Source organism: Diospyros lotus, chromosome 14, assembly GCF_014633365.1.
Source record: "Diospyros lotus cultivar Yz01 chromosome 14, ASM1463336v1, whole genome shotgun sequence".
NCBI classification, from domain to species: Eukaryota; Viridiplantae; Streptophyta; class Magnoliopsida; order Ericales; family Ebenaceae; genus Diospyros; species Diospyros lotus.
In genome coordinates, this window is record NC_068351.1 from 6247081 (window position 1) to 6272723 (window position 25643).

Sequence of the window (25643 nt, forward strand, 5' to 3'; positions counted from 1 at the left end):
ACTAAGTATTATTAGGAGATGATTAAAAAAAATAGTCTCATATGAGGAAAAAGGTTCATTTTACTAATAAAATATTAAAAATAAATTATAAATAAATATTTACTAGTCAGATTAATATATATATTATTCTCAAATTTAATTTTCTGAGTACTATTAAAATTAAGATAAAATTTTCATTCTAAGTTGACTCGTCATATTTTTTCTTTTGTTTCAACTTTGCATGAATATAACCAATTTTTATATAAGAAAATTCATAGTTTGTATATTTGAATATAATTATGTGAAATTTACATATATAATTATAAAATAACTCTTTATACTTATATAAAATAAAGTCTATCAAAGTAATGTTGAGTTATAAAAATAATATTATCAGGTTCACTGTCACATCATTCTTTTTAAATTTTTATATATTTATTATTTTCCAATGTATTATATATACACCCAAGAGAGAAAAATATGCGAAGTGTTAAAACTTTCTACACACCACTTAAATTAATAACTAAAATCTTTAAATTAGTCATAATATTTTTTTAAAATTAAAAAAATAAAGACTATTCGGTCAATTTACCTTAAAATATAAATGTCAAAATATTTGATATTCCAATGCCACTGTTCATTTATCTCCCATTCCTAGAACCCAAGTCCAAACATGTTGAAGCAGAAGCTCCTTTGGCTGCCGTTCGCCGCGCTTCTCCGTCGAAGCGTTCCCGGCGCCGCTCATCTTTCAGCCGACTATGCTCCGAAGACGTGGCTTTCCTCTGATTTCTCTTCTCCGCATCCCTCAGCAAGCGATGAGGAAGCTGATTGGGCTTCGCTAAGCCCGATCCCTCATTTTGGAGAACTCGGTTTTTTGGGGAGAAGTTTCTGCTCTGGTTCCTCCAAGAGAGTGATCGAACGGTGCTGGAACTGTAACTCTGCGGTTGGAACGACGGTGCCGTTTCTGGTATGTGATGCGTGCAGAAGCGTTCAGCCTGTCAACCCCTCGGTGGATTACTTCCAGATATTCGGACTGTAAGTATTCGAGAATGAATATCGAGTTGATCGGATTTAAATGCTGTGAAATGAAGTCGGTTTTTACTTTGAGTTTGTTGCTCTAAATGCTAAGTGTTTTTTAGAATATGCTTTATCGTGCTTATTTTCTGTAGGATAGGTTATTTAACAACGACAAAGCCTCTTTGATGGAATTGGTTTCGGTATAGTCCAAACACTTCTCTTTTATATATTTTTATGCCATTGAGTTGGTCCAAAAGCTAGAATGGCAGCTTGGAAAGAGGGGAAAGGTAGAGGTTTGAATATTACATTTTACCATTTTTAGGTTATCCAGAATGAAAAAATAGTTTAGTTATTTGGATGTCACAATGAATGGAAATTGACAATTCAATCGAGAATGCACAGGAATCCCCAGTAATTCAAATAACAGGAACTTGAAGTGAATTGAACAGTTTGCTTGCATTATTCTTAGTTCTGTTGTTAATTTGTTCCTCCCTTCCCAACTTATGGGAAATCTGCCATTACATTTTGATGGTGGTGAAGCACCAAACGGCATCGTTGGCCTTAGCAGTTTGGAAGGCCGCATGTAGCAACCGCAGGCTGCCAAGTGGCGCCTGCTGGATGGCAACACGCGGCAACCATCCGCTAGTCGCTGGAGGTGCCTGATCGTCCTTGATGCTCGCTTTGTCCTTCACTCAATTGTATTCTTTGCCCGATAGCCTTTTTATTGGAATAATCGATCGTGTTGCACGATCTAATCTTAGCCGTTCATCCAAGCTTTATGAGAAGCAATCCCAGCCTTCCATCAACGCTATTAATTCCCCCCTCAGGATATGAACCTTCAGACGATAAGAAAGGAAAGGAAAAAGGGGAAAGTGAGATCGGGGTGAGAGGTCTTCGTCTTCGGGCTAGGGTTTTTGGTTTGCTTCTCTTTTCTCATTCTCTATAAATGCTCTGTATAGTGTTATTAAGTTCTCTGGTTCGATAGGATACACCTTTAATCTGTATTTGTGATTATAGGGCATTTTTGCTAGCAAACCATTGTTGTACAGAGAGTATTTTGTGAGGGTTTGAGGGTGTAATCTCTGATTCTTCATTTTAGTGCAGTGAGCTCTTCTCACCAGAGCTCAACGTGGACGTAACCTTTTTTTGAGGTGAACCACAGTAAAAATATTTGCCTCCTTTCATTCTTCATTTCCTTTTCGTTTTTGTTTGTGTATGTATGTTTATGCTTCCTGTTTTGGCTATTGTGAGTCCGTGATTGAACGCATTCTGTGAATACCCTAAGGTTTGTGTTATTTATTCACAACACATTTGGTTATAAATTGTTAGCAGTCGAACACTGCAAAAGGAAAGGGACCCACTAGTTAAGAACTTCTTTAAAATCTTAACAGGGAGAATAAGTTTGAAATTGAGGACAAAAATCTCGAGGAAAGGTACAAAGACTGGCAGAAAAAAGTGCATCCAGATCTGGTTCATTCTAAATCTAAGGTTTGTTTATGAAATGTGTTCCTTTTGTTTCTGTGATTTCCCTTTTTATGATTTTGCATTGACATTTCTGTATCTTCTTTAGAAAGAAAAAGAATATGCTGCTGAACAGTCTGCTCGGGTAATTGATGCATACCGCACCCTATCAAACCCATTATCTAGGGTGTTATACATTGTAAGTATACTTTTTCTTATTTGTTAACCTTGGTTACTGATAATCACCTAATCTGTCTTAACAGTTTGCTATGGGCTTTTCTCTCAGTATGTTTCTCAAATCCAAATAGTTGATACTGTTCTTTTGTCAAGTTGGTTTCAATTTATCATTTAAGTGAATTATAAAACTAGAGAACACCTAAGACCTCAAACTGATGAAGGATCAAATATTAGAACTATAATAGGAAGATGATTGACGATTCAACATCATGGCTGAAATTCCCCGCAGAACTAGAGAACACCTAAAACATGCCAAACTAAACAACAACAACAACAACATATCCAACCTTTATCCCATTATGTGGGGTCGGCTATATGAATTCTAGACTTCCATGTATTTCTATCTTTTGTCATATTTTCATTGAGATCCATACACTTCATATCAAACTTTAATGTCTTCCTCAAAATCTTCTTAGGTCTGCCTCTACCTCTTTTTTGATTAATTGTTCTATTTCATCAACTCTCCTCATAGGAGCGTCTCTTGGTCTCCTTCTCACATGACCAAACTATCTTAGTCTAGTCTCTCTCATCTTCTCCTCTATTGGCATTACTCCTATCTTATTACGAATAACTTCATTTCTAATTTTATCTTTTCTTGTATGGCCGCACATCCATCTTAACATCCTCATCTCCGCTACACTCGTCTTTTGCTCATGTTGGTATTTGACTGCCCAACATTCTGAGCCGTACAACAAAACTGGTCTTATAGCTATCCTATAGAATTTTCCTTTCAATTTTAATGGGATTTTATCATCACATAACACCCCCCATGCATTTCTCCATTTTAGCCAACCTGCCTTAATTCTATGTGTGACATCCTCGTGAATTTCTCCATCTTTTTGAATCACTGATCCCAAATATCGAAAATGGTCTTTTCTTTGTAAGATTTGGTCTTCTAATTTTATTATAACATCCTCCACTCTTGCATTCTTACTAAATTTACATTCCATATATTCTGTTTTCTTTCTGCTTAATTTAAATCCCTTAGATTCTAAATTGTTTCTCCATAACTCAAACTTAGTGTTCACTCCTTCTTTTGTTTCATCTACCAACACTATGTCGTCTGCAAATAGCATACACCATGGCACCTCTGTCTGAATATCTTTAGTGAGTTCATCCATTACTAAAGCAAATAAGTATGGACTTAGTGCAGAACCTTGATGCAATCCTATTGTAATTTTAAACGGTTCAGTATCCCCTCCGCATGTTCTGACCCTTGTCTCTGCACCATGATACATGTCCTTAAGGGCTTGTATATAGGCTATTTGGACTCCTTTCTTCTCTAAAACCCTCCATAATATTTCTCTAGGGATCCTATCATAGGCCTTTTCTAGATCTATAAACACCATATGTAGGTCCTTCTGATGATCCTGATATCTTTCCATTAGGCACCTCAGTAGGTATATAGCTTCCATTGTTGACCTACCGGGCATGAAACCAAACTGATTTTCTGAGACCTCTGTTTCTTTTTTGAGCCTCTGCTCTATTACTCTCTCCCAGAGTTTCATGGTTTGGCTCATTAATTTAATTCCTCTGTAATTTTCACAGTTTTGAACATCTCTTTTGTTCTTATATATAGGGACTAAAGTATTCTTCCTCCACTCATGTGGCATCTTTCTGATTTAAGAATCGCGTTAAATAATTTCGTTAGCCAGGAGATACCCTCTTCTCCCATGCATTTCCATGCTTCTATTGGTATATTATCCGGTCCCACCGCCTTATGATTTTTCATCTTTTTTAATGCTTGCCTTATTTCATTTGGACTTATGCGTCAATAAAATGTATAGCTCACGTTCCATTCAAAGTTACTAAGATGTCCCAACCTAACTCTTGTGTTGCCATCATCATTGAATAATTTTGTGAAATACTCCTTCCATCTCTTCTTAATCGCTCCCTCATTCACTAATACATTTTGATTTTAATCTTTTATGCATTTCACTTGATTTAAATCCCTTGTTTTTCTTTCTCTTGTTTTAGCTAATTTATATATATCCCTTTCTCCATCTTTTGTATCAAGTCGTTTATATAGATTCTCGTATGTTTTTGACCTTGCTTCACTAACAGCTTTTTTTGCTGCCTTTTTTAATTTTTTATAATTTTTTTTGATTTTCTTTATTGTTGCACTGATATACAGTCTTATAGCAATTTTTCTTATTTTTAATTTTCAATTGCACTTCTTCATTCCACCACCAAGACTCCTTAAGGTTAGGGGCTCTACCATTTGTCTCTCCAAGCACTACCTTTGCTGTATTTCTCAGGGCATTAGCCATTTCTCTCCACATTTGGTTTGTCTGTCTTTCTCCATTCCATTCTCTTCTACCCCTTAATTTTTCTTTGAAGATTAGTTGTTTCTCCCCTTTTAAATCCCACCACCTGATTCTTGGATTTTGTTTTATGTGATTTTTTCTCTTCCAATTTCTTACTTGGACGTCATGTACTAGAAGTCTATGTTGAGTAGTCAAGCACTCTCCCGGTATCACCTTACAATCCCTACAACATACCCGGTCCTCTTGTCTCATGAGGAAGTAATCTATTTGGGTGCTTGATGTGACATTTTTATATGTGATTAAGTGTTCGTCCCGTTTTTTGAACCTAATATTGGTTATGATGAGCCCATATGCCATTGCAAAATCTAGAATAGACTTACCCTCATTATTAATTTCCCCGAATCCATACCCTCCATGTATCTCTCTATAGCCGTTTCCGTCTCTACCCACGTGACCATTTAAGTCACCTCCTATAATCACTTTCTCCTCTTGGTATCATTTGTATGAGTCCCTCTAGGTCCTCCCAGAATTTTGCTTTTATCTCCTCACCTAACCTCGCTTGTGGTGCATATGTACTAAAGATATTCACAGTCATTCTTCCTAGAATAACCTTCACCATAATAATCCTATCCCCTATTCTCTTTACATCCACTACCTCATCTACTAAGCTTTTATCTATAATGATCCCCACTCCATTTTTTGCTCGATCATTTCCTGTGTACCATATTTTATATCCATTTTCTGACAAAGTTTTTGCTTTTTTCCCTACCCATCTCGTCTCTTGAAGGCACATAATATTAATCTTTCTCCTAATCATCACATCTACCACTTTCATAGCTTTGCCTGTTAATGTTTCTATGTTCCATGACCCAATTCTTAATCTATGATTTTGTTTTTGGCTTTGACTTTGAATTTGATTTTGTTTTTTATTTTGTTTTTGGTTTTGGTTTTGATTTTGATTTTGGACTAACTTCTTTATCCACATCCGCCCAAGCAAATGCGAGAACCCTTGCTCATTTGTCACTACATCCGGGCGCCGATGCAGCTGCCCTAGCTCACTTGACACTACACACGGGCAATGTAGCGCGTCGCTATGAAGGGTTACGCTCACGCCCAAACGTTTTTTCATAATTTGTCTAGAGTTCATATTTTGGATCCGACTAAGTTTTACGTTGGCTGTCGGCTATCTAACACAACCCTCCTCCTTTATCCGGGCTTGGGACTGGCAGTGGATAACATCCCCAGGCGGAGTTCTAAAACATGCCAAACTGAGAAAGGATTAAATATGGGAGCACTCTAGCAACTACAACGAATAAGAAGGTGATTGACAATTACCATCTCTTTTTGGCACTTTGGCTCTATAAGCAAAATGGCATGTGGAATGCAATCGAATGAAAAGCATTGCTGTTACTGGAATTTTTCTCACTTTTTGCTTCATTGTTACTTATTCTTTTAGATATCATATTTTATGATATTTTTGTATTTGGCTCTTTGCTTATCTTTCCATGTGTACTGGAATTTAAATTTAAGGGTTTTTCATTGTTATATTAGCTAAAGCTTGAAGGTGTAGAAGTGGATGAAGAAAAAACCATTTCAGAGCCAGAATTGCTAGCTGAGGTAAGTCTATGGTTGTTCATGTTCAGTGATACTTGGTTTGAATAGTGGTGGCTGAAGCTATATACGTGTTATATATGCATATGTTCCATATATACTCTATAACAGATAGGGAATGTTGGAAAAGTTAAAAGGTAAATCCAGATTATCTCTATCATGGCTGAATAATCAAGTGGTGGGTGGTTACAAGAAGAAGTGATAAGAGATAAAGTTGTTCCAGATAAGAGATAAGAGATAAGGCTGTTCTAGAAAAACAGGAAGGATCAATTAAGCAAATTTAAAATTTCCTCGATCAGCTTTATCATCTAAGTCTAGTTTAAATTTGTTTAATGTGTGTTTGTTGGCTATTCTCCTACCCAACAAGGATACAAGTGTTATTGTCCTTACACTCAGAAATTTCTTGTTTCATGTGATGCCTCATTTCTTGAGCCTTTTATCCCAATATCTCTATGCAGGGGGATATATCTAGTACAGAGCAATATTGGGATCTTACTATTTCTAGTCCTACATCAATTCCTACTTCTCATTCTACTACTCATCTGCAAGCTGAAAATGGAACTGAAATAGCTGAAATAGTCACTATTCCTACCCGAACCTATGTGACCAATCAAGGGGGAGAACATGTTCCTGAAAAACCAACATTGGTTTATTCTAGAAGGCCCTGTAATCCTTAGCAAGGTCCATCGTCAAATCTGGAATCTAGTCAAGTGAATGACAATGTGGAAGAGGTGACTGACAGTGTGGAATAGGTATCCATAGAAATTGATGATTTGAACATACCAATAGCTCTTCGAAAAGGGGTAAGATCATGTGCTAAATACCCTATTTCTAATCACTTGATATATTCAAAATTGTCTCCACAATTCAGGGCATTCACTGCTAGTTTTGATGAGATCAAGGTTCCTAGAGATATATATTGTGCTCTACAAGACTCAAGGTGGAAGGCAGTAATTATGGATAAAATGCAGGCACTAGTAAAAAATAACATATGGGATATTGTGGAATTACTTAACTGCAAGAAGGCAGTTGGTCTTGGTAGGAAGTGGGTGTTTATAGTTAAGTATAAGTTAGATGGAAGCATTGATAGATATAAGGCTAGACTAGTAGCCCAGGGCTTCACATAGACTTATGTAATAGACTACGAGGAGACTTTTGCTCTAGTTGCCAAGTTAAATTCAATACAAGTCTTACTTTCACTTGTTGCTAATTTAGACTGGGAATTGCACCAACTAGATATTAAGAATACATTTTTAAACGGTGAACTAGAAGAGGAAATCTACATGAGAATACCTCCTGGTTTTGAGACGGAGGACAAGAAAAGGAAGGTACGTAGGCTAAAGAAATCCCTATATGGCCTTAAACAATCCCCAAGAGCATGGTTCAAGAGGTTTAATACCTCTGAACCGACTTGGCTACAAACAAGGGCAAGTTGATCATGCATTATTTACAAAACATGCAGTAGATGGAAAGAAGACAATTCTAATGTATATATAGATGATATTATCATCACAGGAGATAATAGTCAAGAAATAGAGAATCTCAAGAGGCAATTGAGGATTGATTTTGAGGTTAAAGACCTAGGAAAGCTGAAATATTTCCTAGGAATGGAGGTGGCTAGAAGTAAAGAGGGTATGTTTATTTCTCAAAGAAAGTACGTACACTCTAGATCTTCTAAAGGAGACATACAAACTTGGTTGTAAACCTACTAGTGCTCCATCGTAACAAAATTGGAAGTGTAAGGAAGAAGACAAAAGTGAACATCAAGTGGACAAAGGGAGATATGAACGTTTAGTAGGGAAACTAATTGTCATGTACTTAGGCTACCAGATTGTAATAAAGAAGAGATTGTAAGGGTAAGATAGGAAAAGGGGCGGTAGTTAGGCACAAGCATGTGCAATGCTGTAACAGAAATTGACGCCTAATCTTTTAGTTGAGGAACTCTTTAAAAAGAGTCCCGGCTCATTTGAATGACATCTAATGAAATTCGAATTGCTCATTCTCTCAATTTCCCTCTTAATCTCTCTCTCTCTCTCTCTGCCTCCCTCTCTCTCATCTTCATTCTAATTCTTCAATTCTCCTCTTCCCGCCTAAAATTCCCTCGATCATATCGGTGATATGACAAAGTGGTATCAGAGCTCCTTCCTGGCCAATGCCCAGTACCCTTACAATGACCGACGGTACTCGCATGAAGCAGATGAAACTGCAACTATAGCAAGTGTCAGCGACAGTGATGGAGGTGCAACAACGGATGGGATCCATGGAGGATACAATTGGAACTATTGTGGATAAGAGACTGGAGGTGGTGGCAGATCGGTTGCAAGGAGACGTGCGCAATCAAATTCGAACGGAAATGCGAGAATAGAGTAATATGGTTCGAGAACAAATGCAACAATTCATGTTGATGTTCTCGAACCAGGCTCAGGTACGATTATCTCTCGATTTTCCTCCTCGAGAACACTTGGATCCAATACTTTCGGGTATTGGAGTAAGCCAGAGAGTCGTCGAGTCGTAGGAATTGGGGGGCGATCAGATCTGTGCTGGAGAAATTGGAGTAGAAAGGAGACTAGAAGCTCTGGCCAATTTCGGACATATGCATTTTCCGGTGCTGAAGTTGGAATTGCCTGTTTTCGATGAGTTGAAGCCATGATGGTGGATCAGAAGGTGTGAGAAATTGTTCAACATCCACCAAGTAGCTAACGACCAGAAAGTCACATTGGCCGCTGCTTTCCCGAGCGATGTAGGAGATATTTGGTTCCAAGGATGGTCGGGCGTGAGAGGTGATCACAATTGGAAGGAATTTGTGAGAGAATTGTGCGAAAGGTTTGGCGAGAGAAGAACGGTGGATGTAATAGAAGAATTTAATAAGTTGAAGCAGAGAGGTACAGTGCAGGAATATCAACTCCGATTTGAGGAGCTGAAGTCGTTAATGCTTAGTCAAAATCCGTACATGACGGAGGAATATTCCGTATCTAGTTTTATCAGCAGTCTGAATGATGATATTAGATCTATGGTTAAGATGATGCGGCCTCGGACAATACAAGAGGTTGCGAAGGATGCATTGCTGCAGGAATTAACAGTTGAGGTCTTGATGAGGAAACAGAGAACTCAAGGAAGAGGGAATGTCTACGGAGTAAATTCCCCAGGAGGGAAGGTGCAGGGGAAGGAAATGGTTAGATCGGAGGTGAGATCTAAGTTTCCAGCAAGCTCTTTTTCAGGACAGCAAGGAGTTAGACAGTGGGAACACTGGAGGCCAACAGGGCTATGCTACCGGTGTGGAGATAAATACACTCCGAGACACCAGTGCAAGAGGCAACTCCTTTTATTGGAAGGAGGGGATGTGGACGAGGATGATGAAGGAGACACAATAGCTGTAGCTGAGGAGTTAGAAGAGGAAGATAACGGGGCTATTTTGCTGCACGCAATTAAAGGGATGACAGGCAGTAAGATCATTAAGGTGGAGGGAAAGTCTCAAGATAGTACTCTTATGGTATTGATTGATAGTAGGAGTACCCACAGTTTTATTGATGAGGGAATTGCCAAGAAGTTGAAATGTGAACTATCCAATACTCAACCACTCTCGGTAACGGTTGCTAATGGAAGTAAGGTCCTAAGCAAATCAGGTTGCTTGGGGTTTTGTTGGATGCCGTAGGGTGAAGCCTTTAGGGTTGATTTGAGATTGCTTAAACTTGGAGGGTGCCACATAGTTCTGGGTGTCGATTGGATGAAAGGAGTGAGCCCGATAAGTTTTGATTTCAACAAAATGGAGGTAACGTTGGAGAAGGATGGCCGGAGAGTGACATTGCAGGGGAATGTGGAGAATGAAATTTGCAAGATGATCAAGGGCAAGAAACTTCAAAATTTGTTTAAGTATAAAATAGTCCAAGTAGCCCAACTATTCTTGATTGAGACCCACAGCGAAGAAGAGAACCAAGAAAGGTTGGGAGGACAATGCAGGATGACCAACAACAGTAAGAGTCCATCGCCATGGCAAGTACATGAATTGGAATAACTAGATTTATTGCTTATTGAATTCCAAGACTTATTTGCAGAACCTAAGGAACTACCTCCTACTTGACTCTTTGACCATTCTATAAACCTCCTACCCAACTTAGCACCTATTAATATTAGATCTTATTGATATCCACCAAAGCTCAAATCTGAAATTGAGAAAATGGCGAAAGAAATGCTAGCCAATTCTATCATTAGACCCTTCAAGAGCCCTTTTGCATCACTTGTCCTTCTAGTTAAAAAGAAAGACGGCACATGGCGCTTTTGCATTGATTATCTATAGCTTAATACCATCACTATCAAAGACAAATTTCCCATCCCCATTATTGAAGATTTATTAGATGAACTTAGATATGTCACGGTCTTCTCCAAACTTGATCTAAGATCCGGTTACCATCAGATCCGGATGGATCCAAACGACATCCACAAAACAGCCTTCCAAATCCACCACAACCACTATGAATTTACAGTTATGCCTTTTGGCTTAACCAACGCCCTAACCACATTTCAAGCTTTAAGAACCACATATTTGAACCCTATCTCAGAAAATTTGTGTTGGTATTCTTTGATGACATCCTAATCTATAGCCCAACATTTTCTAAACACCTGGACCACCTTAGGGTTGCATTTCAAGTCCTTCAATTCAATCAGTTATACATCAAAGGATCCAAATGTGCCTTTGCCCAACAGCAGATCGAGTATTTGGGGCATATTATTTCAGCTGTTGGAGTTAGTATAGACCCAAAGAAAATAGATGCAATGATTGCTTGGCCGAAATCCACTAGTGTCAAGGCCTTGAGAGGCTTCTTGGGTTTAATAGGATACTATAGACATTTTGTGCGGAATTATCGAGTCATAAGCAAGCCCCTCACAGAATTGTTGAAGAAAGATGGATTCAAGTGGGATGACAAGGCTGATAGAGCCTTTGAGCAGGTGAAGAAGGCCGTCAGTGAGGTACCTACTCTAGGACTTCCTGATTTTAACAAGCCATTCATTTTGGAAATAGATGCTAGCAACTCAGGGGTGGGAGCAGTTCTAGTTCAAGATCGCAGCCACTCATGTTTCTAAGTCAAGCAATAGCTCCAAGACACCAAGGCCTCAACGCTTACGACAAGGAATTACTCGCCATGCTATGACAGTTGAGAAGTTGCGACATTACTTAGAAGGAGGACAATTCATTATTAAAACGGATCATGAAAGCCTTAAATTCCTCCTTCAGCAACGGTTGCATACACACCTCCAAAGAAAGGGCATGGCCAAGCTGATGGGCCTCAATTATGTGATACAATTTAGAAAGGAAAAGGAAAACGTGGCAACTGATGCCCTCTCATGCTGCTTTGAAGAAGGATCAACTGTAGCCATAATGGCAATGGTTCCGGACTAGTATCAGGAAGTAGTTGCTAGTTACGAAATGGGGGATTGGATACAACAACTAGTGGAGCAACTAAGCATAGATGGGAGTAGCAGACCAGGATATACTATGACTAACGGGTTACTGAGATATCAAAGCTGATTGGTGATTGGGGAATGTGACTCGCTAAGGAAGAGAATTCTCCAAACCTTGCATGAATCACCTATTGGGGGGCATTCGGGCATTCAAAACACTTACAGGAAGGTGAAATAGGTATTCTACTGGCCTAACTTGAAGAAATTTGTCATGGAATTTGTCCTTAATTGTGATGTATGCAAACGGTGTAAACATGAAACAATTGCATGACCTGGACTCCTACAACCCCTGGGAGTACCCACCCAAGCATGGGTTGACATTACCGTGGACTTTGTGGAAGGATTACCAAGGTCGAAAGGTAAGAATTATATTTTTGTAGTGGTGGATCAACTCACGAAGTTCAGTCATTTCTTAGGCCTCTCCCATCCATTCTCTGCCCAAGAAGTAGCTAGAATTTTTGTGGATAGAGTGGTTAATTTACATGGAGTGCCCCAAACTATTATTTTCAATAGAGATAAGGTGTTTACCAATCTTTTTTGGCAAACACTTATGAAATTTCTAGGGTCCAAGCTTCACATGTCGATGACCTACCATCTTGAGACGAATGGCCAATCTGAAAGAGTTAACTAATGCCTCGAAACATATTTGAGATGTTTCTGTTTCCTACGACCCAAGAAATGGCACAAATGGCTAGCATTGGCCCAATGGTGGTATAACTCCAGCCACCATAGCTCCATCAACATGACTCCTTTTGAAGCATTGTATGGGTACAAACCTAATCTACTACCGGCAGTCAAAGGCCCCATTACAGTGGCAACAGTGGATGATTACTTACACCACCGACGGCACAACTTCCAAGCTCTCAAAATCGAGCTTGCCAAAGCTCAAAATAGAATGAAACAATTGGCAGATCGGAGAAGGACTGATAGGGAGTTTGAATAAGGAGACCAAGTGTACTTGAAACTCAACCCTGCTTACCTCAAGTCACTGTCAAAACTACCGATCTCTAAGCTAAGCCCGAAGTTTTATGGGCCCTATCCCATCGTTTCCAGAATAGGGAAGGTCGCCTACAAACTACAGCTACCAGAAGGAACTCATATACACCCAGTATTCCATGTCTCATTACTAAAGAAATCGGCTGGAAATAATGTAACAAGTCAAGATTTGCCCTCTATAACAGAAGATGAAGAACCTGCAGTTGCCCCGACAGCTATCTTGGATAAGCGGATCCTCTACCAACAAGGACTGCCCTTAACCCAAGTGCTAGTGTAATGGTCGACACTTCATCTGGATAACAATATCTGGGAGTATCTTCCAGATCTGCTCAGGCAGTTTCCCAGCTCAGCCAACTTGCTACCTATTTCTTGAGGACAAGAAATCACTCTAAGGGGGGAATAATTGTCATGTACTTAGGCTACCAGATTGTAATAAAGAAGAGATTGTAAGGGTAAGATAGGAAAAGGGGTGGTAGTTAGGCACAAGCATGTGCAATGCTGTAACATAAATTGGCGCATAATCTTTTAGCTGAGGAACTCTTTAAAAATAGAGTCCTGGCTCATTTGAAAGACATTTAATGAAATTCGAATTGCTCATTCTCTCAATTTCCCTCTTAATCTCTCTGTCTCTCTCTCTTGTCTCTCGTCATCATTCTAATTCTTCAATTCTCCTCCTCCCTCCTAAAATTCCCTCGATCAGATCAATGATCTGATACTAATCTACCTATCCCTCACTCGTCCTAATATTACATATGCTATGAGTGTGGTAAGTTAATTTATGCATTCTCCTACTAAATGGCATCTTGATGCTGCTTGTCACATCCTCAAGTATCTTAAAGGAATACTAGGAAAAGGGGTATTGTTTAAAAAGAGTGAGGACAGATGAATTGTGTGATGTAGACTGGGTCGGTTCTATTGAAGACAAGAAGTTTACCTTCGACTATTGCACAAAATTATGGGGTAACCTAGTTACATGGAAAAGTAAGAAACAAACTATGGTAGCTCGTAGTAGTGCAATGGTAGAATCTTGAGCTATTGCTCAAGGTATAAGTGAGGTAATCTGGCTTGAGAAACTAATGAAAGAGCTAAACATATCTACATCTACTCCAATATGGCTATACAGTGACAGCAAGATAGCAATCAATATCGTGAATAATCCAGTGCAATATGACCGAATGAAACATGTAAAGATTGACTAGCATTTTATCAAACAAGAAATCGAAAATGGAGATATTAGTCTTTTCTATATTCCTACTACATCTCAGGAAGCAAATATCCTTACAAAAGCTATGTCAAGACAAGGATTTGAATCAATTAGAAGTAAGCTGGGAATGATAGATATATATTCACTAGTTTGAGGGGGAGTGTTGGAAAAGTTAAAAGATAAATCTACATTATCTCTATCATGGCCGAATAATCAAATGATAAGGTTGTTGGGTGGTTACAAGAAGTGATAAGAGATATACAAGCTGAAGTGAAAAGAGATAAAGTTGTTCCAAATAAGAGATAAGAGATAAGGCTGTTCCGGAAAAACAGAAAGGATCAGTTCAGCAAATTTAAAATTTCCCTAATCAACTTTATCATCTAACAACAACAACAACAACAACATATCCAGCCTTTATCCCACTATGTGGAGTCGGCTACATGAATTCTAGACTTCCATGTATTTCTGTCTTTTGTCATATCCTCATTTAGATCCATATATTTCATATCAAATTTTAATGTCTCTCCCAAAGTCTTCTTGGGTCTACCTCTACCTCTTTTTGTAACTAATTGTTCCATTTCATCAACTCTCCTCACAGGAGCGTCTCTTAGTCTCCTTCTCACATGACCAAACCATCTTAGTCTAGTCTCTCTCATCTTCTCCTCGATTGGCACTACTTCTACCTTATTACGAATAACTTCATTTCTAATTTTATCCTTTCTTGTATGTCCGCACATCCATCTTAACATCTTCATCTTTGCTACACTCGTCTTTTGCTCATGCTGGTATTTGACTGCCCAACATTCTGAGCCATACAGCAATACTGGTCTTATAACTGTCCTATAAAATTTTTCTTTCAATTTTAATGGGATTTTACCATCACATAACACCCCCGATGCATTTCTCCATTTTAGCCAACCTGCCTTAATTCTATGTGTGACATCCTCGTGGATTTCTCCATCTTTTTGAATCACTGATCCCAAATATTGAAAATGGTCTTTTCTTTGTAAGATTTGGTCTTCTAATTTTATTATAACATCCTCCACTCTTGCATTTTTACTAAATTTGCATTCCATATATTCTGTTTTCTTTCTACTTAATTTAAATCCCTTAGATTCTAAATTGTTTCTCCACAACTCAAGCTTAGTGTTCACTCCTTCTTTTGTTTCATCCACCAACACTATGTCGTCTGCAAATAGCATACACCATGGCACATCTGTCTGAATATCTTTAGTGAGTTCATCCATTACTAAAGCAAATAAGTATGGACTTAGTGCAGAACCTTGATGCAGTCCTATTGTAGTTGTAAATGGTTCAGTATCCTCTCTGCATGTTCTGACCCTTGTCTCTACACTATGATACATGTCCTTAAGGGCTTGTATATAGGCTATTTTGACTTCTTTCTTCTCTAAAACCCTCCATAATACTTTTCTAGGGACCCTATCATAGGCCTTTTTTAGATCTATAAACACCATATGTAGGTCCTTTTGATGATCTCGGTACCTTTCCATTAAACGCCTCAGTAAATATATAGCTTCCATTGTTGACCTATCAGGCATGAAACCAAACTGATTTTCTGACACCTTTGTTTCCTTTCTGAGCCTCTGCTCTATTACTCTCTCCCAGAGTTTCATGGTATGACTCATTAACTTAATTCCTCTATAATTTTCACAATTTTGAACATCTCATTTGTTCTTATATATAGGAACCAAAGTACTCTTCCTCCACTCATCTGGCATCTTTTTTGATTTAAGGATGGCGTTAAATAGTTGCGTTAGCCAGGAGATGCCCTCTTCTGCCATGCATTTCCATGCTTCTATTGATATATTATCTGGTCCCACTGTCTTATGATTTTTCATCTTTTTTAATGTTTGCCTTATTTCATTTGAACTTATGCGTCGATAGAATGTGTAGCTCACATTCCCTTCGGAGTTACTAAGATGTCCCAACCTAACTCTTGTGTCACCACCATTATTGAATAATTTTGTGAAATACTCCTTCCATCTCTCCTTAATCGCTCCCTCATTTACTAAAACATTTTGATTGTCATCTTTTATGCATTTCACTTGATTTAAATCCCGTATTTTTCTTTCTCTTGCTTTAGCTAATTTATATATATCCCTTTCTCCATCTTTTGTATCAAGTCGTTTCTATAGATTCTCATATGCTTTTGACCTTGCTTCACTAACAGCTCTTTTTGCTGCCTTTTTTGCTTCTTTATAATTTTTTTGATTTTCTTCATTGTTGCATTGATATACTGCCTTATAGCAAGTTTTCTTATTTTTAATTTTCAATTGTACCTCTTCATTCCACCACCAAGACTCCTTAAGGTTAGGGGCTCTACCATTTGTCTCTCCAAGGACTACCTTTGCCGTGCTTCTCAGAGCATTAGCCATTTCTTTCCACATTTGGTTTGTCTGTCTTTCTCCATTCCATTCTCTTCTACCCCTTAATTTTTCTTTGAAGATTAGTTGTTTCTCCCCTTTTAAATTCCACCATCTGATTCTTGGATTTTGTTTTATGTGATTTTTTCTCTTCCAATTTCTTACTTGGACGTCAAGTACTAGAAGTCTATGTTGAGTAGTCAAACACTCTCCCGGTATCACCTTACAATCCCTACAACATAACCGATCCTCTTGTCTCTTGAGGAAGTAATCTATTTGGGTGTTTGAGGTGATATTTTTATATGTGATTAAGTGTTCGTCCCAGTTTTTTGAACCTAGTATTGGTTATAATGAGCTCATATGCCATAGCAAAATCTAGAATAGATTTACCCTCATTATTAATTTCCCCGAATCCATACCCTCCATGTACCTCTCTATATCCGTTTCCGTCTCTACCCACGTGCCCATTTAAGTCACCTCCTATAATCACTTTCTCTCATCTTGGTATCATTTGTATGAGTCCCTCTAGGTTCTCCCAGAATTTTGCTTTTATCTCATCACCTAACCCCGCTTGTGGTGCATATGTACTAAAGATATTCATAGTCATTCTTCCTAGACTAATCTTCACCATAATAATCCTATCCCCTATTCTCTTTACATCCACTACCTCATCTATTAATCTTTTATCCATAATAATCCCCACTCCATTTTTCGCTCGATCAGTTCCTGTGTACCATATTTTATATCCAGCTTCTGATAAAATTTTTGCTTTTTTCCCTACCCATCTCGTCTCTTGAAGGCACATAATATTAATTTTTCTCCTAATCATCTAAGTCTAGTTTAAATTTGTTTTCTATATTTATTCTTGTATTTTAAGAGATATTTTTAGGAAATCTCGTGTATATAAACATTTACGATTAATCGAGTCAGTTTTTCTTTTTACTCGACTAAATTCTCCAAGTACTCGAGTAATCCTTCTATTTTCTCAAGTAAACCTTCCATCCCCTAGCTTGTTTCAATTCTGTTCAGGGAATGAGAGTGTATTATAGGAAATGTTTTTCCTTATGTTCTTTAAAGTTAGGGGAGGGGTTCCCCTTTGTTTGTTCGTGATGGAAAAAGGAGGAAGAGAGTGCATTGTGGAATACAAGACATGTCCTCTTCGTTTCCATGTCATGTCACCTCATTATGTTGAGTCTCCATGGTCTCTCCTTCCAAGCATTGAGCTCTCAATGTGTTCCAAGTGCAAATATCATGTGGGGATGGGACATAGATATTTATAATGTCTTATTTTAAGAATTAAGACTTCAATGGGCAAGGTAACTTATGCTTTGCAAATGCACACCAAAAGGCAAAAAGAAAAACAAAAAAGAATGCCAATTAAAATTTAAATAAAACACTAAAAAAAAGGATAAAACAAATTCTTGGTTTGTTTTTGTTGGTAGATCTGCTCAGTTTCTGAAATTTATGTTTGCAATTAAATTGTGAGATTGATTTTTCTTCTTTGACTTTGAATTGCAGATTATGGAAATTAGAGAATCTGTTGAAGAAGCTGCTGACACTCAGGCATTAGTTCATATTCAGTCACAGGTATGTTACTGTATAATTGGTCATCTAGCAAACACATGCACTGGGCAAATTTTTTACTCATTATTTCAGCTAGGTGAATGATCTTGAATTGGGTTATTAGATTTAGTTGAACAAGACAGTCACCGGACTAAGTTAAATGTTTCCATGGTGCCATAATTGGAAGTAAGTCCACATGTCTTATATGTGATATTCACCCTGTGCCCCCTCCATTAGTGAGGGTTCTGTGATTTCATAGATAATCTTTGGTTCAACAGCTATGCTTTCCAAAATATATCTAGCAAGCTCTAATGATTTTTCCCGCTTTTCCCCCCAGATGCAAGAGAATATGAAACATTGGTACAAATCTTTTGCGAATGCATTTCAAAACCAGAAATACGATGAAGCTCGGATGTGCATCCAGAGAATGACTTACTACCAGCGTGTAAATGAAGAAATCATCAAGAAGTTATGATACTGGTGTAGCTTTGATCTATGGTATGCTTCAGTTAGTTAATTTCTGAATGAAGCTAAGCAAGTTGTAATTTAACTTCTGATAGAAATGTGGCAACATAATTTGGTTTTATGAACATGAGATGGTATTTCTCTTTCTAATCTGTTGTTATACAAGAGAATGTTAACACCCCCCACCCCCCCCTCCCCCTCCCCCACTGAAAAAAAAAAAAGAATAATAATAATTCAGATTTTTTTAAAAATTTCTTTTGGTCATGTGGCCTTTCTGGCTGTAGTTTAATCTGTTGGGAGAAATTGCCTATAATACGAATCCGAGTGATAGCTGACCGTTTTACTACTACTAGTCCAATTTCTGTAATGCTAATCAGTGAATAGCAAAGTGATCAGATTCATAAATGAGTTACTGGATACAAATTAATTAATTATTATGTACATAGACATGACCCGAATGACAAGACAGATGTCCTGCATATTCTTATTGCGACTCTTAAAGTTCATATGGATTGTCTGATTTTTTGTGCTGGAATCCTTAATGTAGAGAATGCACTGAGTAAGCTAGGATATCCAATGGAGAATATTAAAGCATCATTGATTGAAAGAGTTAATTTTGAGTTTTTTGTGCCTAAATTTATCTGTTCCAGTGCTGCTTGGAGATTTGTTAATGCTAGTTTTTTTTTTTTTTAATTTTCTAGTGGTGGACCTTCGGGACACAAATGGGTCATCTTCTGAATCATGGCTCATTCTAGTTGGTCAAAAGTTCTTAGTCATAGTTGCAGGTATTATATCATCCTCCAAACAAGCGTGCAGTCTTTCATGTCAATGTATGAGATTCTGTTTGTGTGAATTTGTTGAACCCCTCAGAATGTCAAACTCGTTCTTTCTCTCCTTTTCTTCTTTTCCTCCATTTGCATAGTAACAGAAAGTAATCCACTGAACACAAAACAGCCCCTTTTCAGTCCCCAAAATGATACGTTACCGATTATCAATCAATCTCTATCCTGTTCTCTACTTAGTGACCTTCCATTGAACTATTAAACCTTTAAATGCTAATGGTCTCTTATCGACCTGAGTTTTTAAAATGCATAAAATCCTGGAACTACAAATCCAAGCCTATCTTAGCTCTTCCTCAGCATACTCTAATATTATCATTTCACTTTCTAGAGAATCTCTATAACATCTTGCCCCTAGATCCAACACAAAATCCAAATGCTGGGAGCTGAATTCCAAGTTTTCTCTAAATTTCTTACTGCACTCCCATTTTGTTACTTCTCATTTAAACTTATGGACCAAAAGTAACTTGACTGTCTTTCATTTTTACATTTTTTGGCATAAACTAGAATGTCTGATGGAATTCAGCAGTTGGTTTCAGGTTCTATATGTTCCATCTCTTCAACTTAATCCACCAATGATGTTGGACTGGATGTTACTTCTTGCTTGGAGATTCATGAACAGACCCCATCATAGTGATACTTAGGTATGTAAAGTGCTTCTTCAGCAAGGATAATAGTATTTTGGTTCTGACAGACATCTTAGATTTGGCTCTCTTGTCAGGTAAAATTTGTGTCCTTTTTCTTTTAGATGTCAAAGTTGTTGACTTATTTTGTGCTCACTCTCGCTCTCTCTTGGGTGGGTTAGTTTCTGATGGTACAGTTTATTGTGGTTGATATGGTATTACGTATTCAAGTCATCAAAAAGCCCATTGTTTTATCCTCAAGTTGAAAATGCTAAGATGCACTTGAAAATTTTGGGTAAATACAGATTTAGACAGGTGTTATACTGCTGATTCTCTATCTGCCAGCATTCTTGTTCCTCTGCCACTTAAATTGTAACAGCCTGCCTCTCGGAGCCTCCCCATGCACAAAGAGGATCCGTGAGAGGGTCATTACTTAAATGATACCGAATAATAACAGAAGCCAAAACACACTCACAGCCCTTATTGAAACCATACATTTTCTTTTACTTCATATAACTCATAATAACCATCCTTACATAACTGTTTATAGCATGAGCCTACATGGCCTTACATAACATACATCTATCTCAAAACATAAACATTAACTTTAACACAAGCACCATGACCCCCAGGATCTAATTTCGAGAGAACTCTACATTTGTTATCCTCTGGACCTAAACCCCTCTGAACGAATCTGGCAACTTAGACAAATCCCTGACCTAGAATGATGGAAAGCAAATGTGAGTCACGAGACTCAGAAAGCTCTAGGAAAGAAAACTGTAGGTTAAGGATAAAACTCTTTCCCAATACCCCATGTAATTCATGCCAATGCAACAACACGCCATGTCATGATCCATACGTATCTTAGTTCTAAATGCATAACATAAAGTAAACTGCACATAGACGCTCCTTGGGGCCCACATAGCACACACATTGGCGCCCAAGACCAATGTACAAACCTATTAGTAGCCCACTATAGGCTACCATAATGTCAATCATAACTTGTCATTATCTTGTCATTCATCCATTGGCTTTTCCTGATATACAATGCCTTTTCCTGTCACTCGTCATAACATAACATCATATCATGCCCTCTTCCCTGTTACTTATCATAACATAATATCTTATCATGCCCTCTTCCCTGTTACTCATCATAACGTAACATCATAACCTACTGTGATTGTGGGCTACTTCCACGGCATACGTTCCGTGGTGGGCCACACCAACCCGTGGTCCACTGTCACGGCATACGATCCGTGGTGGACACCACCCATCCCCAATACTCAGCATTTAAAATCGCACATTCTCACCATGCAATGCAACACATAGGAAATGTAATGGCTTTTGCAGCATAAACGTGATGACAAAGCCCCCATAAACCAAACATCAGGCCATGTTACACCCACATAGGAATACACACATGCGAAATGCTCTAAATGCACCGGCTCACCTATGGTACTCAAGTTGGCTCTTAGACCAACCGAGTCATGCAAATGCTCACACCTCCCATCACACACAAAGCATATCCCCCAAATGAATGCAATTCAGCCCCATGCAGCACATACATTATGATATGCACAAAGTCAAGGTGGGAATCTGGCAGTACCAGCTCTTCTGGCCCGTCTAGTGTTTATCGTAACAGCCAATGACTGACGCCCATACATCTAGCCATCAACTGCCACGACCCACGGTCGACAGTCAGTGGCTTTGTACCCCATACCCTTAGACACCCATGATCAACATTTAATTCATATCTTTTAGACTTAACATTACATACCATTTCTCCATAACTCGTCACGTACATAGTCACATAGACATCATGACACCATTCTCATTCTCGCCTCTTCTCAAACATATAAAACTATCTCAGTACCTATTATACCGATCACCACACTTTTCTTATTAAGACTCTTAACATAGTCCCATTAAGCCATAATCAACTCTTCTAAGAACCTAGCCTCAACGGATTCGGCATCATTCCCAAAGCGGAGCGATACGAAGCCCTGTATCGGACGGAAGGAACAACACCAAAACATCATCCACTTAATTTATTTTGTCTCCAATAAGCCCATTGTTAACATATAAGTCATGAAATGGTTGCCACGCGGGTTATCATTATTAATGCATAGAACCGAGTCACGGTGAGGGAGGGTTTAAAATACAAAAAACCACGAAAACTTTCACAGGAAATAAATGATATGAGGAGAGGGTTAGGAGTTTGCCTTTACATGGTCGTTTCTTGCCTTTCTTGCACTCCCACTGCGAAGTAAAACGTTTCCTAGCAATTAATAAAATCGTAGCTTACATTAAGTAAATCTAATTGTGTAATATAAATAATTTAGCCGTATAAAATTCTTAAACATATGACGTTTCTAATAATTTTTACCCACGTACCCGGTCACTTTTCATGCCAAGACACTCCCGGAATCCCCTTATTTTTCTCATATTTTCTTCCTTTCTTCTTTTTTTCTTTTTCTTTTTTTTTCTTCTTCTTCTTCCCCGCGCCTTCTTCAGTGGCCACCCGCCGCTGCCTAGCTCCACCGGCTGCCGCCTCTTGCCAACGGCACCATCAGCCACCCCCACTACCGGCTCCGCCACTGACGGCCGCGCCACCGTCGTTAGCCGCCAACGCCGCGAGTAGTTGCGGCCTCCCCTGCGCGCGCCACTCGCCTCTGCCAGCTGCTTCAGCCGCTGCCACAACCATTGGCCAACCACCGTCGCTGCCTCCATGCGTCACCGCACTCTTGCTGGCCCGTTGCCCTGCTTTGCCGTCGTCCATGGCAGCCTTTAGCGTTGTCGTCGCTTCCAGCCACCTACGGCTGCTCGCCCGCTCATGCTTTAGGCCACCACCAGCTCTCTCCCGATCTCCTTCTCTCCCTCCCTCCATCACTTGGTCGAGCTCTTTCCCTCTCCCGATCTCTCGGCTCCCTGCTCTCATGAGTTCTCCCCCCCGTCTCTCTCTCTCTCTCTCTCCTCTGTTTTAAGAGAAAATGGCCCCTTGTAGCATGCTTGGGGCCCACGCACCTACATACATACATATATATACATATTAATTAATTTAATTTACTCCTTTATTGTTATTATTATTATTATTATTACGGTTGTTATTATCTTTAGTATTATTTATCTCCCTTAAATTCTCAAATACTCAACATTGATCTCAAATACCACAACTGAATAATTATTATTGTCTCTAAAATTTCGGCATATTACATAAATTGCTATGGAATTGGAAGTCCATCATTCACAAATGAACCGATTGAGCCCATTGCTTTGTTCAGTTTTTTTTTTCTTTTTCTTTTCCTCTAAAGATAGGGAGGGGGGGGGGGGGGGGACCTAATTTTTGGAATCACAGTTATTTAGGATTTGTTTTCACTTTTTCCTGGTCCATGTTTATTTTGTAAATTATATGAGGGATGATCTTTAAAAGTGTAGAAAAAAATTATTAGTGTTGACAAGCAAGATGATGCTTGATCTGATGAGTTTTGTGTTGGCTGTCAACTATTCGATGCAACCCTCGTCTTTATCCACTAACCAATCTTGGGACTGGCTATAAATAGGAATCCATAAGCAGAGATTAGTACAAGTGTATATTAGCATGGGAAAGAAATGGATGCTAGCAAATGGTGAGCATCTCAATGTCAATGTTGAAGTATATCATTATCATAACTACACTTTATCCTAAGTAAATTAGGGTTAGCGGCATGACATTCATAATTTCAATTGACTTCTAAAAGTTACATTGACATTATAAATTCATGCAAAAGAATTATGTGGCAAAATTTTACGATAAATGTTTTTCCTGACACACCCCTCTAGTGAGAGAATAATGAGATAAAATTCTAACGCTATTTTCATATAGAGAAATTTTAGGAAGTGGCGCGGTGAATGAAGAATAATTGATATAACCATATTCCATAACATATTTGATATTGTGAAACCAACTTGTATAACATAAAAACACAAGTGTGTTAAAGTATATACTAATTTCATGTAAAAACACAACTGTGTTGAAGTATATACTAATTTCAATGACTAAGGCAAGTAATCATCTACTTTTTCTGGCATATTCTAGAATGAACAATAGATTAGTAAATCGGACATGATAAGACCCGACTGTGACTTGTGATGAGTCCAAACAGAGATAAATTATAGAATATTTAATCAGAGACCTGCTAGTTGAGTGTACAAATTTCTTGATCCATTGCAAGGAACTTTTATATATTAGTTTGAGCTATATATATATATATTTATATATTTGTTAAAAGAAAGATGTAAACGTTCATCATGATTGTTGTGACCCGCAGTTGCAGGTCTCACGATTAGGTTATCACATAGATGGTTTTTTCTTATGTAATTATTCCAATGAGCAATGACTGATAGTGATACTTGCTGACTTGCTGTTGGACCCCCTTTTTGTGCAGATCTATTTCGTGGTTGATTCCAGAATAAGCCAGATTTTCAGAACGAAACCCTATCTGGAAGGCAGATTAGTCACTGATTTCTGAAAGCATATCATCGAACATAGACTTACAGTGTTCCTCAGCAGCTTGATGTTACAACAGTTGGTATTGGTTCTTACTTTCTTGGCATCTCAATGGTGTAAAAGATGATACTGCTCAGTCAGATTACTTGTGTATTACACTGGCAACATCAGAAACTGATCATTTTGTTGCTAACGGTAATATATGACTATATATACCGCTATTGATGCTATAGGCAGAAATTACAAACTTTCTGAACGACTAGAAACTTCTTGTTATATCATACTGCACTGTTGATTTCAGTAAGTCAACTTATTACTCACAAGGCTGTGGATTAATCCAGGGCTAACGGTTGGGCGTTGGTTTTGTTGGGGGGGGGGGGGGGGGGGGGGGTGCATTTTTACAGGCGAGGGGCTGTGGCTTTAGGTGAATAACTTGCGTTTGATGTGCTGGTTTCTTTTCAAGCAAAATCAAGCTTTATTTAGGACTTCTTAACGGGTCAAGCGGTGTCTTGAAAAGTGATAATTTTTTTTTTTTTGAAAAGTGATAATTTGCTCCAGTGGTTGTGTGTTATAAAGTTTATGAGTTTAAAGGAGGTGATAAAATGATTTTATTTATAAATAAAATTTTAACAAGATATGAAATTCGAAAGTATTGAGTTTGAGTTAATTTTTGGTTATTTGCTTCGAGTTGAAAAAATAAAATTAGATAAATCTAACATAGAATAGATTGTGGTAAGAGTGTAAACTCATAGATTGTGTTAAGAGTGTAACTCATATTTTGTATTTGATTATGAGATTTCACGAAGTGTGTCTTTGAAAGGGTAAATTGTTTTTAAAATCCTTGACTTTTATCATTCTATTAATTTTAGATTTAATTTTTAATTTTATTACTAATATTACTTAAATGACGTCTTTTGAATTGACAAGTTAGTTTGACATCTCACTAACTTTGCCACATCATTTTTCTCTTCCTTTTTCCCCATCTTTTGTCACTGCCACTTGTGCCGGAAGCCATCTTGGCCGCCGTCACCACCCGCTCTTCTTTGACTCGCTG

At 38.2% G+C, this 25643-nt stretch overlaps 1 protein-coding gene across 7 annotated transcripts; it reads left to right on the forward strand.

Annotated features, from left to right (window-relative positions):
- Nucleotides 1-620: 620 nt before the first annotated feature.
- Nucleotides 621-24855, forward strand: LOC127790441 (iron-sulfur cluster co-chaperone protein HscB homolog). Of its 7 annotated transcripts, none has more exons than XR_008020780.1 (9): nt 621-1014; nt 2388-2484; nt 2567-2656; nt 6513-6578; nt 18132-18200; nt 18514-18674; nt 19343-19426; nt 20010-20201; nt 24528-24855. XR_008020780.1 is itself a non-coding variant. In XM_052319962.1 (7 exons), the coding sequence occupies exons 1-6, from the start codon at nt 653-655 to the stop codon at nt 18649-18651; spliced, it is 822 nt and encodes a 273-aa protein (XP_052175922.1). In that variant the 5' UTR covers nt 621-652; the 3' UTR covers nt 18652-18674; nt 24528-24855. The 7 variants fall into 7 exon arrangements, 1 of the variants encoding a protein (XP_052175922.1); XR_008020777.1 differs by having other exon boundaries at nt 20010-20124; XR_008020778.1 differs by having other exon boundaries at nt 20020-20124.
- Nucleotides 24856-25643: the final 788 nt, after the last annotated feature.